The sequence below is a fragment of the Nipponia nippon genome, unplaced genomic scaffold, assembly GCF_047370975.1.
Source record: "Nipponia nippon isolate SJK-2023a ecotype South Korea unplaced genomic scaffold, ASM4737097v1 scaffold_5, whole genome shotgun sequence".
Classification (NCBI taxonomy): Eukaryota; Metazoa; Chordata; class Aves; order Pelecaniformes; family Threskiornithidae; genus Nipponia; species Nipponia nippon.
In genome coordinates this window covers 92,843,276-92,857,834 of record NW_028262369.1, presented here as the reverse complement: position 1 = coordinate 92,857,834, position 14,559 = coordinate 92,843,276, and the positions used below count along the sequence as shown (strand labels likewise).

Below are 14,559 nucleotides of genomic sequence, written 5' to 3'. Positions count from 1 at the left end.
TGACATTTTAAAACATATATTTATTTAAGCTGAAGGTACCAGGTAGATCATTTCTGTGTGTCAAATGGTAAGAGCTATTAAGCAGAGTAGGGAAGTACAGTTTTAAATCAGAACCAGTAACAAACATAATAAATGTTTTCTTTCCATTAATAACCAATAAAGTGCATACGGTAGAAAAGCAGAGCAGATTCATACCAACCCAAGTAATTAGGCTTAGAGAGAAAACATCTGCCCAATTTCATCTTTCTAAAGCGCAACCATTTAAAGTATGAAACATCTACTATGAACAAGGTAGACTATACCCCTTTGGCAGGGAATTTGATTTTCTTCAATGTGTTCCAAGTTACCATAGAAAAAAGTCTTCCTCTGAGCTTGTAAAAGACCACTGGACCCAAGATTGCCATTGATACAGGCTAGACTTTGAATTCTGTTTGTAACTGAAAAATCATGTTACAGCCAAGACAGAAAAATACAGATTAAACAGCGCATAAATATTTTAAACAATTGCCATACCCACCTGCTACATTAAGCTTTTCCACTGCTCCTAAGCTGGGAGCAGGAGTGCTAGTATTGTTGGTAGAGTTTGCTCCTGTTCCATTAAGTACAAGATTTTCCACCTTGGACTCTAGCTTCCCAATGCGCTGCAAGATATTATCCAACAAGACAGCAAGTGTCTTCTTCAAATCTACAAATGAAAACAAAAAGTTAAACTGCTTAATAATGCAATGCACACTGTCAGACAGAATCAAAAAAATAGATACAAGAATGAGACTGGAATATATATAGACACTTTCTCAGTGCAAATCTTTGTCATTAGCAGTTCTATGCACTAATGTTCCCTACTTCATTCAGCCTCAGATACAAGTTTTCCTGGACGTGGAACTTGTCTTCCTATGTATTTTATAAAGCACACTGCAACTCATATACATATCCTATACTCAAGGTGAAGTGTGCGCCTTTATGGGTACACACATGTGAACAAAAAAAATGCATGCTTCGTAACAGCTCAAGTAATAAGAAGTTGCTTAAATAACAATGAATCTAAACCTAAATCCATATTCAAAGCACTATCAGAGGAACAGTCTGTTAGATGCTCAGTCACCTGGAAACAAAAATCCCCTTCGCAAAAGACAGGACAGTTTTGAGCCAATACAAAAACCTTCTCCTACATCTCCTCTACCACAACCAGGTTCTGCACTAGCAAAAAAAAAAAAAATCCGCTAAGTTCAACCTTTCTGTCATACACACATATCACCATAAACCACTTCTTTCTTTTCTTCAGTCTGTTGGTTATTGCCTCTACCTATCTATTTGGTTTGACACTGCACTTCCTTCACATGGAAAGTAACACACAGTAACAGAAGTTTGCATATCAAATGACAACTGAGAAAGAGTTCTCTGATACTTTTCCCTTTCTTTTGTTCAGATTTCTTGAAGTAACACAGACAGTTGGGCAAGCTAAAAGAACTGTGGGCAAGAGGGGAAAAATAGACCACTATCAGACTAAACTGTGTAATTAGAGTGGCAACAAGCCAAAGATGATGAAAGAAAGTATTGTTCTTTGTTCATTTACCCTTGTCTCAGGATTAAAGAATTTGGTATGATGAATTTACATTATTTTCCCATTTAATTACATGAAATAATTACATGTGCATATGTATAATACATTTTCTGCTTTCCACAACTTTAGAATCAAATAACTTTTGGATCTGTAATAGAGAATTTCTCCATACACGTGAAGCGATTCCTCCGCCCCAACATCAGTTGTATTTTTGCCACACTTATTTTGTTCTCCCTTTATTTTTTTCCCATGACTAGCCCAATTCTTGTGCAAATGAGAGAGTAAATAAGAAAAGGCTATTATTTTTAGAAAGCTTACGATTCTTTTTTCCCAAATAAAAGAAGAGTTATATTTATTCCATGGAGACGTAAAGTAGATCTTTTTCTTTATAACTGTGTGTTTTCTTTTGTCCTTTAAAGATCAGAAGATGGAATCTTAAGCACTAATGATCTAGACTATCTTAAAAGGGGTCCAGAAGTCACTTAATGGTACAGTATGCAGAAGAAAAGGAAAGAGTAGAGCAGGGATTTAACATGAACAAAACCATGGCACAGAAGGAGGAAAAAATCTAGGAAAAAAGGTAGTAAAAAAAAATATTCAGGAAACAATGAGGAAGAAGCATAGCATACATAAAGGCATACACAGAGCATAAAGAGAAAAATGGCTTGACGTTGTATTTTTTTAATGCTGATCCCAAAACACTGATATGAGAGACTGCTTACCAGAACAAAAAAAGCAATTGGAGGCTAGTTTGAGAAGGAGAGGGAGGGCAGAAGCACAGATTCATAATATTTTTTGTAAAACAACTGTTTACTGCTATAAAAATCTAATACTCACTGTGTATATTTGGACTACAACTTTTAAGAAGAAAGTGTTTGATCCACCTACCTGACAGGTCAATATATGGTAGAAAGCAAAAGTGAAAAAGCAAACGAGCTGTGCAATCACCATTAAGGCGTGACTGAAAACCTTTTGGGTGGGTAAAAGCAGCCAAATCAAGCAAACTTAGAACTTATTCTTGAGCATGGAAATCATGACTGGGCTCGCTAATAGCAATCAGAGGATAAAAAAAATAAAAAGGCTAAATAGCAAGGGTGTTAATTTTCATAGAATAGCGAACCAACTTCTACCCATTATCATTAACATTAGTCATTAATGTATTTATTCCTGAACAGCTAACCCGATCATTTGCTATCAACAAATCATTTGGTACGACAAACAGGACAAACTAACTAACTTATTAAGTAATTATTATCTTACTCAGTTTCACAAATTATTATTTAATAAGGTGTTATTCACTCACCATAGCACCTTTCCCTCTCATATTTTAAATAAATATATTATCATTATTTTGCATCCTTCCAAACTGCTTAATTGAAAACACCTGTCCAAACTTGTCTTGAAACTGAAAATTCTTCTTAGCCACGGATCTTGAAATTTTTACACAAAACTTAGCTTTACCTTCACAGAAGCGTTACAAAGTTATTTCACCCACTTTCAAATGCAGCTTAACTTCTCCTGGGGAACGTGGCCGTTGCTTGGCGGCAAGTCAACTTATTCCTCAGCGGGATTTGGAACAGGAAATGAATGCCACAGGCAATAAGCTGCAGGGGGATCTTAGCTTAGGGATATCCTGTACTCTCAGGCCTGGCTAGGGCACAGATTAATGCAGTTACCCTTCAATTTCTGGAGACATACTGTTTTTTGGGTTTTTGTAGGTTTTTTTTTTTTTCTTCTTCAATTCACCTACCATCAAGCACCCTTACAAGATAATGGGACACTGATGATGGCTGTATAGCAGATAGAGTTTTGTTTTAAGCCTATGCACACAATTCTCTAGGAACGTCTACTTGCTTGGAGGTCTTCAATCTAGATATTGATCTAGTACCACTCTATTTAGCTTGTGTTGCTTTGTAAGATTATAATACCAGTATATTTCAACATGCAGTCACAAATCAGTAGAAGTTAAAGAATAAGGACGGCTTGTTATTTAAGCAACAAAGCAATATAATTGTTACATATGTTTGGGATGATAATCTCAGCCTCACAGGCAAGCACCTGCATGCAAACTCAAAAATTCTTTTTTTAGAGAAAAAAAGTGATAACAGAAACAAGACATGGAGAGAATCTCCCAGCAGGATATTTTCATTACATGCACCAAAAAGTAAAGAGTATCAGAGGAAAAGGTGCAGCTATTATCTGTTGCATCCTAGTCTTTATTCTTTGTCTAAGCCTACAGAAGACATCTATCCAATTTCTTCAGAGCTCAATATTAAGGCAACTATAAAAGGAAACAAATCTAGATGGCTAATTAGCCATTAACTTTCCAGATAGCCTGAAAGTGCATAGGTAAGTAGGAAAGAAAGTGAGCTTAAAAAATGCTAAACCACTAAAGTGTATGATGTGATTTTAGCAGATTGAAAAGGGGCCACACCTAACCTGAAATTGGATATTTTTATTTTCATAATATTTTCTGGTAATATGCTTCATTCTTTTCTGCATGCTTTCTCTCACACATGCACACAAACTTAACTCTCATGCTGTACAAAATGGAAGAGAGTAAGTATTAAAACTTACTGCTGAACAAAGCACTGAAACTCACAAAAAGAGTTCTCTACCCTGAAGCAAATATCGTATATTTAAGCTTAATTTAAGCTTATGCCAGATATAGAAACTTGAACATTAAGTAAATTGACTGAACAAAGTAGTGAAATGGGAAAGAAGAAGAAATAAACATAGCAGGTCTCCACTTTATCAGTAAGGCAAGTTCTTCTTCCACAAGATCTTCTTAGACCACTGACAAGCAAACTGAAAAGCCTCCCAAGTTTCTCAAAAACGGCAAAAAAAGCTTTTTTTAAATGAAGTTCTAACAAATAACCTGAGGCATACCAGATATAGCTACTAGACAGATGTAGTAAAAGTTAGCAGACAACTTCATCTCCGAGTGACTGGAAATGTAAAATTTGTCCCATTTCATACTTACAAGTGAAGACTGCTTTCTCCATCTGTGCAGAAAATCCACAATGCAAAGTACTGTCAATTGAGCAGCATTATGAAGTAAAATGTTTGGACAACTTAGAAAAAACTTAATCAGATCATCATGTAATCTAGAGCACACACTTACCGTACGCTGTCACTGTCCCAACATAAGGCCCATCAACCACATTTTTATTTTCTTCGGCTAATGCTTTGATGTATCTTTTGCTGAGATCCAAAATTTGCTCACGCAGGACTGAACTGCTTTCGTGTTGGGTTTGCTGCTGAATAGTAAAATGCAGAAGCATCATTCCCCAAATGAAACCAAAAGTCACCAGAAAAAAGCCAAGTTTCTGAGAGGACAGCTTCCATGGAGAGAATGCCATGATTCCCAACAGCTTCACACGGTTACTACAAAGGTTCCTAAAGCATGAAGCCAAACAGCAAGTTCATGGTCCAGGTACATAAATATCACAGAGCAGGACTCAGTCTTATTCCAACTCCTTAGTCAATGTATATCCGTATTTCAGTTCCATCCTGTTGCAAGAAGAAAAAAAAGCATAGTTACCACAACATATTAGAAGTTTTTACTAGCTATAGTAGGTCTTCACTCTAACTGGTACAAAATAGGAGTAGCCAATATGCTTTCTTTGTAAATGTTTAATTTGTATGTACCAACATTGTACTGTACTAGCCAGAGCACAAAGAAGCTGAGAAAAGCACTGGAAAGCAAACAAAGAGGGAGCGATGCGCCTGAGCAGGTGTAGAACACCTCTCAGTATCTGGATCAAATTCAATGCTTCAAGCAGTTTCTAAGCTGAATTTCCAGGTAAGGCTGCTTTTACATATTTTTTGTGCGTGTGTGTGTGTGTGTGTACACAAAACTTTGTGATGTGTAGCATCAGTGCAGCAATTTAAGACAATTCTCAACATAATTCAGTTCTCAGAAAACAAGTAATTTTAGCTGGCAGTGACACTGCTCGGAGTTCCTGGCAAGAGCTATGGCATATGGCTAGATAGGTGATCAGGAAATCAGACTCCCTCAGGGGTAAAGAGGAAAAAAGAAATCTACATTATTTAAGCCAATCCACTCTCCTGGCTTCCACTGCAAGCAGTCAGAAGGCTGGAATAATCTCCTCTTGCTCCTGTGTGGCCTCTGCCATGCATAGTTACTCCTTATTCATTAAACATAACGCAATGAGTTTGCTCCTTGCAACTAAATTCAAAACACATTCTTCTGAATGCTACAACATGTCTCTTGTACATAAAATTAATATTCTCAGAGCTTTTCACACACTAGGGAAACAGAATTGTAATAACGCCCTTCAAGAGAATGTATGACCATCTTTTCGTGGTAAACTCAAAGATAAAACCTGGCATAAAAAATCCAAAGGCAAGAAAAGCTCTGTGATGAGGGCTAGAGGCAGGGTCCTTAGCATAAAACCCAACGAGAAGAAAGGTAATTAAAAGGTAATTAAGTGTAACCTATCATGTTAAAACACAGATTTGGTAAAATGTTATCCTTTTAACTTCATAATGCTCCCAGACAGGATTAGAGAACATAATGTTCCCTTCCATTCTGCAGTTGCACAGATAATGCAGATATTACTCTGTTTTAATAGGATAATTACACAGATGCCGGCTAGCAGTGCTCCCTGTTTGTTAAAATTCCCTTTAGATCTTCTGCTTTCAGTTGAACAACAGTTCTGCAGAGGGGCAGAAATACCTTTGGACCACTTATCTTCCAGCATGTCTCGTGTGTGCATTTAGCATTATTGATTATTATTGACTGTACAAGTGAATGTGCATTACATAGTAAACTAAGAGCAGACAAGGCAGCAACTGTGCCATGCATTTACATTGCTAGAAGAACAATCTGTAGCCATCTTCTGCTTAAGGAGGAATGGTGCAGAAAAATGAGTTGCAAGTACAGTGAAAAAGATTATAAAGCCCTCAAGTTGACTTTTTCCATACTTAAAGTATCTCAATAAAATGAATGGTCTAAACAGAGAAAATGAAGGACTTTGTTTAATTCTGCTCTCCATAAACTTAAGTTAATTTTCCGAGAAATGGCAGAGGGAAGTTTTACTTCTTTCAGTTTATTTAACTACAGCCTTGGGACACTCTTGGGCTGACTAAAAAGTAGAGTATTGTTATTTCATTAAAAATTGAATGTTTTACTATTCTTTTGCAATATCTGGTGGGATAAAATATAGAAAATTCCATAGTTTAACACAACAACACAACTTTAAAAAGAAATCTGAAATATTCAAGATTAATTCCCTCAGTGTCTTAATTTCAAGTAAGAATTGACAGCATCCTCTGCAGCAATAAGATCTGTGGTTATGACAGTCAATATTTCTTCCCCAATTATCAGTTGTTTGTCAAGTGGAAACACTGAATAAGAAAGTAAATGTATCACCACCATGTTTTAACAGACAAGTGCTAACGATTTTTTATGACTAGTGGTTTAGGAAAAAAACCCCACAGAACATCATTAACATGAAAAATAGCAATAAAAAAATGCAAGTATTTCACAGTCTTCTTTTTAAAGTTCTAGAACAGAAACAAGGATGATTACAAAAAACCAGTGTATGTCTAACCTATGAGAATGATCTGCTTAAAATACTGCTGTTGACTTTTCTATTCTGTTTATGAACAGAAGAGAAGCCATTTAAGGCTCAAAAACTGTAAGAAGGTAGACAGCAAATACTAAAGTTTTGCTATAAGAAAGGATTAAAATTCATCAACAGATGGAAGAATGGCCCCCAATATTTGAAGTGCTAAAAGCAAAAAAAAAACACAAACCAAAAAAAAAAACCAAACCAAAACTGCCAAACACCCCAAACCAGCCCTATTTTTACTGCCATTTAAGCAATACCCATGGCTAGCAACCTGATGAATGCCCAACAACATGTACTTAACTAATTAACTTTACAGCACTGCTGTTGGCCACAGAGGTTTGTAAAGCACACAGAAGAATCTCTGTGCTTCCCACCGCTTCCATGGCCAGATGCACACCCACACTGACTTCGGTATATGGTTAATCCTAGATTTGACAGATGTCAAGGACTACAACACAACTATTCCATGGCTGATGGTTACCACATACCTATAACGACAGATTATTTGGTATCTAAGTGGACAGTGCTCAGAAGATATCAAGGGGTTATGTGGAATGCATGAAGACAGCAGGACAGAAACATCTCTGTGGTATTTCTGTTTTGACAAGAAATTAATAACTGAAGTGAGCAACAGTTGAAGCAATAAATACACATTTGTCTACTGTAATCACTCATGGACTTTGACAGTGCCTGCTAAGTAGTTATCTCTCTGCCCATACCAAGTAAACCATTCCCAAACTTAAGGTAGTAGAATATCTCCCTGATTCTCCCCCTCGCCTTATGAATGTTCTCAAAGGAGCTGATGCTGTTAACTATTGAGGCCTTTTCCTAGCCTAGTCTCCAAAATGCACAACGGGAGTCATATCTAAAGAGGATATGGAAACATATTTGTGCATGCCTCTAAAGAATGACAGGCCTTTTTTTTTTTTTTTTTTTAAGCTTTGGAAAGAGGTGGTTCACTCTAAGACAACTCTTGAAATAGTGCCAGCACCCCTCTGGAAACTGGATATGTCATAGTTGTGAAGTTGTTTGTGAAACGGTTAGGAAGATAATTCCTCCTGATTTGCTGATGTACCAAAACTAAATGCCAAGTGTGAAAAACAGGGTGAAAGTGAAAAGATATACAAGGCAAGAAAACGTTTATTAAAGAACAGCTTTGTTATGTTCTTCCTTAAATTCAACTCTAACCAGCCAAAATCTCACTGCAACTGAACCAACACACCGGTGTTTTGGTTTGGTTGGGTTTTTTTTTATTTTTTTTTTATTTTTTTTTTTTTAAACAGACCAGTTACACGCTTTGAGATAAACATACCACAATTTAAAATAGAACTGCCTCTACCCTTAACAAAAATGATTAGCATATTTCTTTGGAAAAGGGCTGACCTTACACCCATTTACATAGGCATAAGAATTTTAATAGTCTTATTACTTTTAATATTTTAAACAGCTTCATTAAAAACACATTTTTTCTGTTCTATATTCAATAAAATCCTGCTCAACAGCTGGTCAATTCATTAGTTACGGAGGATAACATTACCATGCCTATGTCATCACAACAAAAAACCCCCCACGCTATTTAAAATCTTATCAGGAAAGAATCCCAATGCTAAAGTGATTCGTACATCAGGGATGCAAACCACGCATTTTTCAGCATTTTAAGCCCTTACTCTTTTTTTTTTTTTAATGCTTAAAATAGAGTACAAACAGTTAATCTTCATGTGAACAGATTCTGGTGACACATATCCAGGTATTCCTCTTCACTTTTTTAAAAAGGAGAATTAATCATCTACAAGAGATTAAGCAAAGTCTCTTTGTAAGTATGTACACATACAAAGCTTGATGCTCTCTGGCCAGTCTGTACCTATATAAGAAACGGTACTTACTCAGGGTAAACTTGGAACAGCACTATCCTCCGCATAGTCAGGATTCGACTGTTCATCAGTTGAATGCACTGTTCTTCACTAACTCCACAGTTATAAAACCTTAACTGTCTGTACCCAAAGCAGAAGCTGTTGTACCCATAAAAGCAGCAGCAGATTGAGTAGTATTTAATTATTAGCTTGTTATGAACTCAAACATAAGCAAACTTATACAGCATGAGTCGTAAACAATGTACATTCATTTTTTACCAAGTGGTTCAGTAAAAATAGTATTGCCACTGCTAGGAACAGGCCTCAGGCCTTATGCCAGCTGCGTTTCTATGCCAAATGTTCAAGGCCCAAATTTTGGCCTCTTATGCTTGTGAAATTATACGAGAACTTGTAAGACCTAGAGCTGGGTACCAGGTGCCTCTTGTTATGGCATACAGCTTAGATATGAGATAAGAACAAAGGCCTTGAAAATACAGACACAGGTCAAAAGCAGAGGCCCCAGAACTGTAAGCTACTCAGTGATGGTCAATTATTAGTCGCTGATGAAGTGCAACCTTGAGATTCGGGGAAAAAACCAAACCAAACCAAACCTTCTTTTCTCTCAATAGCAGCAAAAGCTGAAAAGGAGGAATAAAACTACTAAGCAACAAGAAAAGGCACCTGTGACAGCATCGAACATCTTGCCGTCAAGGACCATAGCTATCAGTGCTAAATACATGGCACCAGCTCTGTGGTGCTGTGTGCTCACGATTAATTTAAAATGAGACTGTTACAGACTAATTGCTTTGAATACGCAGTGGTTATGACTAGGAATGAGTAAGAACTAGCCATTAGCAACGTGTATTGTTAATGAATATCAATCTAATGAAGCTTTGTTACAAGGTTTAAAGCTGGTTTAAAACTGTTTTATCAGTCTTCTAAACCTTCAGTCACAGCAATCTCTCATTCTCTTCTTATATATATATCCATACACAAACAACGCATACTCCGTTGCAACATCATGCCACCACGCCTGACCCCACACAATTTGTTATTGTATCACAACCAGCTCAAAGAGGTGCTCTTAAAAAACCACACATCAGGATCCTAATGTAAATGCTGATCTATTTTCCAGATTGTTTTCTGCAGAGGGCACGCTGCACTTCTATTCGCGACTGTTTGATTCTGTAGAACAACTTGTTACAGACCAACAGAGGACAAACATCAAGATGTGAATTTCCTCTATTCTTATGAAGGGTGTGTTAACCTAAAAGCTAACGATAATTCGAGCATCAATCCGGTGGGCTGCCAACACGCCAGAGCTACAGCCAGAAAACACAGCGGTGAGTGAAAACACCTGCCATATCCCAGCACTTCTCTGCTAAGCCATGCCAGGAGTCATGCTTCATGCAGAAGCTGATGTAATGCGTCTCAAAAGGGATAGGCAATCCTCTAAAACCTCCTTTCTAGTAGTAATGAGTCCAACTGGGACCGCTAGGTTTTAATACTTTAAACCAGGCATGCTTCGACATATACATAAACTAGAATTCCAGGCTGATGTTAACCACTGTCTCTTAATGCAGCTGCATTGCCTAAACAGATGTGCACTATACCTCAACTGAATGCAAATTAATGGATTTCCTGGTACCGCAGTTCCTTATTCCTGTGGGAATATCTCAGCAGATGTCCCAGCCAGTTGGCCAAACTGTGTTCTGAAATAGTGCAATCCGTGCCGAAGATACCCTGCCCCCCTCGCCCCCCTTTTACTTATTGCAAAACATTGGCTTTCTTCAGTCCTTTTGGAGGCTGAATCTACCTTTCCTTCTTTCAAAATACAGCATTAACAATGGGATAAGCTACGGCTTACTACTTAAGACAGTCAAGTGAAATCAAAGAGCAGTCATATCCTGTGTTGGTAGAAGATAAGAAAGGATAACCCAGATCAGAGAAGAAAAAAGCAGCCTGATTTCTGATAAGAATACTTGCATTTCAACACGATGTCTGCTCATACCATATCAAGTATCTTCATACCGTGTACGTTTCGACTTCAGTACTGACACGGCAATTAAAAAACCAATAAACTTAGGAAATATGTTCTATTAACATAAAACCATCTGCACATCTAAACAAAACTCAGGGCCTCAGCTGTTAGACTGAGGGTTCAGAAACAGTTTAGCTGCCATTTAGTCACCAACCGTGTCAAGGCATAACGCGGAGGGCAGACAGTAGGACGGTCAAAGGTTGACTCCACACCCGCTTAGGGTGCAAAGGGCTCTACCCTGACCAGGTCACAGCAACAAAGGAAGAAAACTACAGCCTTGCAACCCTCTGAGAACTTACATCAGCTGCTGATTTTTTCTTCCAAGAGATAAATTCAGCAATATAACATTTTACAAGATTTCAGAAGAAACTAAGTATCACACATTAACCCTAAACACCAACCTGGTGGTTACTCTGAACAGAGGAAAAATAGGATTAGATGAGAGTTACTTTATAACTAAGTCTGGAAGACTCCACTGATTTCAACAATTAATCAGTAAACAATTAATTTATTTCAATAGTTCAGGTCATAAATTGTAAGGCACTTCAAAACACTTTTGTTAATCTTAAACTTTCATCATTCAGTTGTGATCAGTCCTATAAAAGACAAGATTCATGATAGCATGTTCTGGAAGGCACAGAAACATGATAGCAAAGCCAATAATATTAACCATATCTGCAAGTCCGAGGTCTAGGTGAGGCTTCCAACTGAAGGTGCACACATTCCCGACATACCTTACAGGCAGTCTCTATTCCCAGCACCTCAGGAAGAAGAGGCAGCTGAAAAATCATGCAACTATACCAGACTCATCTGGTAATAGAGGTTTACGCCTTTGCTAACTGCACATTTTATAATTTCAGTTCCTTAGTACATAAAATAAATGCATAAAAACATTTTCTTAGCTGAATTATGTAGCCTTAGTTTTGCTCTTCCTTCTGCTGCTCAACTTTATTTTGAGCGACGCTTCTGCCAACCCATTCTTTTCTTCTGGCTGACAGATGTCACTACGTCTTCTCTCTCACCACCCATCTACAGCTGAAATGGCACCACGTACCGTTCCTGAAGTGGCAACTCGGGATGCAATCCCATGAAGTGAGAAAAGCAGAACAACACTGGGTCACAACAGTAGAAGCAGGACAGATGGACTGAGGGAGAGTCAGAGTATAAATACTCCGCGTTTGGGTTTTTTTAGGTTGGGGGGGGGCACGTTTGCTTTTGTGCATGTGCGTGTAGTAGAAATTGGGAGGAGGTGGTGAGATGGAAGTCGAAGGAGAGAAAAGCAGCCTTTGATAAGATGCCATTAAAACAAGTAAATTTTCATCTTGAGCAAGCAGCTTGCCTTCACTTTCAAAAATAAATTTCTCCACTTAGAAACAGTTTGGGTGGCAACCCCACTATTATTTCCCCATGTCGGCCTGTGATTTCACAGAGCACTCCAAAATGTTTCCAGTTTTCTACCAAGCACATAATTTTCTCCAGTTCAGTCCTACAGAAATTAAACCATCAGATATTCTTCCGTTTGTGTTGTTTGCTTACTCTGATATTTCAGGGAGGAAAGAGTAAAAAAAAGGAGGAAGGTTTACACAGAAGACAAAGGAAAAAAGGATTACAGGAAAATTCATAACGAAAAAAACTTATGGATTGAAATCCTTATGGTTCAAATACTGTTTATCAATTAAAAACACTCCAGGCAATGCATGTAAGGTCATAATCACAAACTATCACGATCTTCTTTTAATAACATTGCTTAGAGATTAAAAAACTGAATGAATTTTCGGACAAGGGATAGGACTTCCTTGAACTTCAGAAAATCAGAAATATTCCTGACCTTGAAAAAACAAAAGAAATTTACATTTTTACAGCCATTTATAGGCGAAGTACAGGGCATATTAATAACCTTCCTCTTGTTGCTGCATTAAAACAAGATGCCCAAAATAGCATTTTCTCACTGAAAGAGAGTATTTTGGGATGTCAGCATGTTGATCAAGAGATTAGGAAATTGTTTGGTGGGTTTTTTTATTTTGCAAGAAAGTAACTTACAGAGACTGAGAGTCTCAGTCATCCTAAGACTTAGAGAAAGGATCTACAGCATCCCTAAAACCAGTGAAAAACACATGCGTGAGTCATGCTCTCATGCCTTCAAGAGTCCCCTGTAACTGAACAAGCAAACCTTTAAGTTACATCATTAATTTTAATGAATTTTAAAAGTAGGACTCATGGCTAAGAAGTGTTATATTTCCAGTGTGGATACAGTACGTACTTTTTTCTTATCCCCTCCTCGCATCTACCCGCAGTCTAAGGCTAATACAGACATCCTCTTATGTTATTCTCGATTTTACATTTGGCTTTTGTCTGCTGAAAGGCATAAATATGGCACCTGGTAAGAAGCACGGTCTCATGCTTTTCAGATCACCTGGAAGTTCTCCAAAGTTATGAGCAAAACATCTTTGGTTCTTACATAGCAATCCTGTGTGTGCAACTTGGTTTCTGGGAATTCTCTCCCATCTCTTTAGGACACCATGTAACTGTGGTAGCAAGAGTTACAAGCATCACTATGAACGTATTCAGAAAATTTTATTTATGTTTAATGAATAATAAAATTAATTTCAGCTTATAATCAAAGCAACCAAATTACTTAGCACTCCAAGAAGAAATAAGTTTATTATATAGAAACTGGATCCATTAGCTCATTTCTTGCATCAAGCAGATGCTCCAGGCTCCAGTCTCACCCACTGCTATTAACCGCAAATCAGCCTGTTACATCACATCTTGCAGTCTGTCCAAGAGAAAAAACAAGTAACTCTCAACAGCAGCTCTGTCCAACTTACAGAGGAAAGTCAAAAAGTTCTTTGTATTCAGCAAGAAAGCTCTCATCCGTGTGGATGTCCAACTATCATCCCTTGTCAACTTGATGGTCAACACGCTAAATGTAGTCTTTGGCAATTATGCCGGACCCTAGACAGCCAGCCGAAAATAAAGTACAAGATTTAAGGAAAGATCCAAACATGTTCATGCTCAAAATACTCATTACATCTTACTGAAAAAGTTTTCCAAAAATAGAAGACAAAAATATAAGTACATCTGTGTAAGAAAATTAACTTTCTTGGATTTCTTATCCTTTGCTGGGGATGGTGGATAATCAAAACAAAAGAGAAATTCTCATTAAATTGGGCTTAAATAAACTGTCGCTACAGGATTCTACATCTGAACTTTCTGTAAAGGACAAATGCCAGCAGAAAAAGATAGAAGAGTCAAGGTAAAATAGCGGAAGAGTAGAAATAAATACATAGGAGATTAGTATGTGTATGCTATTAAGCAAGTGTATATCAGATCACAGGGAAAAAAAAATAACTAAGCTGAACATTACATTAGTCTTCAGAAATATTTATTTCTTGTTACTTTGGAACATCTTGAACCTGGGTCAAAGTATAACATTTCTTCCAACGGATTTGTTCTTGGCAAGCACTTTGAATACGTTCCAGCTTATGTGGCTAGACAAATGGCTGA

The 14,559-nt window shown here is 37.4% G+C and overlaps 1 protein-coding gene across 4 annotated transcripts in view; it reads right to left on the bottom strand.

Annotated features, from left to right (window-relative positions):
* The window catches only part of MGAT5 (alpha-1,6-mannosylglycoprotein 6-beta-N-acetylglucosaminyltransferase), a 131,635-nt gene that overhangs the window by 77,611 nt on the left and 39,465 nt on the right, over positions 1-14,559 (bottom strand). For all 4 annotated transcript variants that reach the window (XM_087731579.1, XM_087731576.1, XM_087731578.1 and 1 more), the window contains exons 2-3: positions 4,686-5,074; positions 518-685 (exon numbers count right to left, since the gene is read on the bottom strand). In XM_087731579.1, the coding sequence (XP_087587705.1) occupies positions 518-685; positions 4,686-4,923 (406 nt within the window). In that variant the 5' untranslated portion in view covers positions 4,924-5,074. The remainder of the gene's footprint in view (positions 1-517; positions 686-4,685; positions 5,075-14,559) is intronic.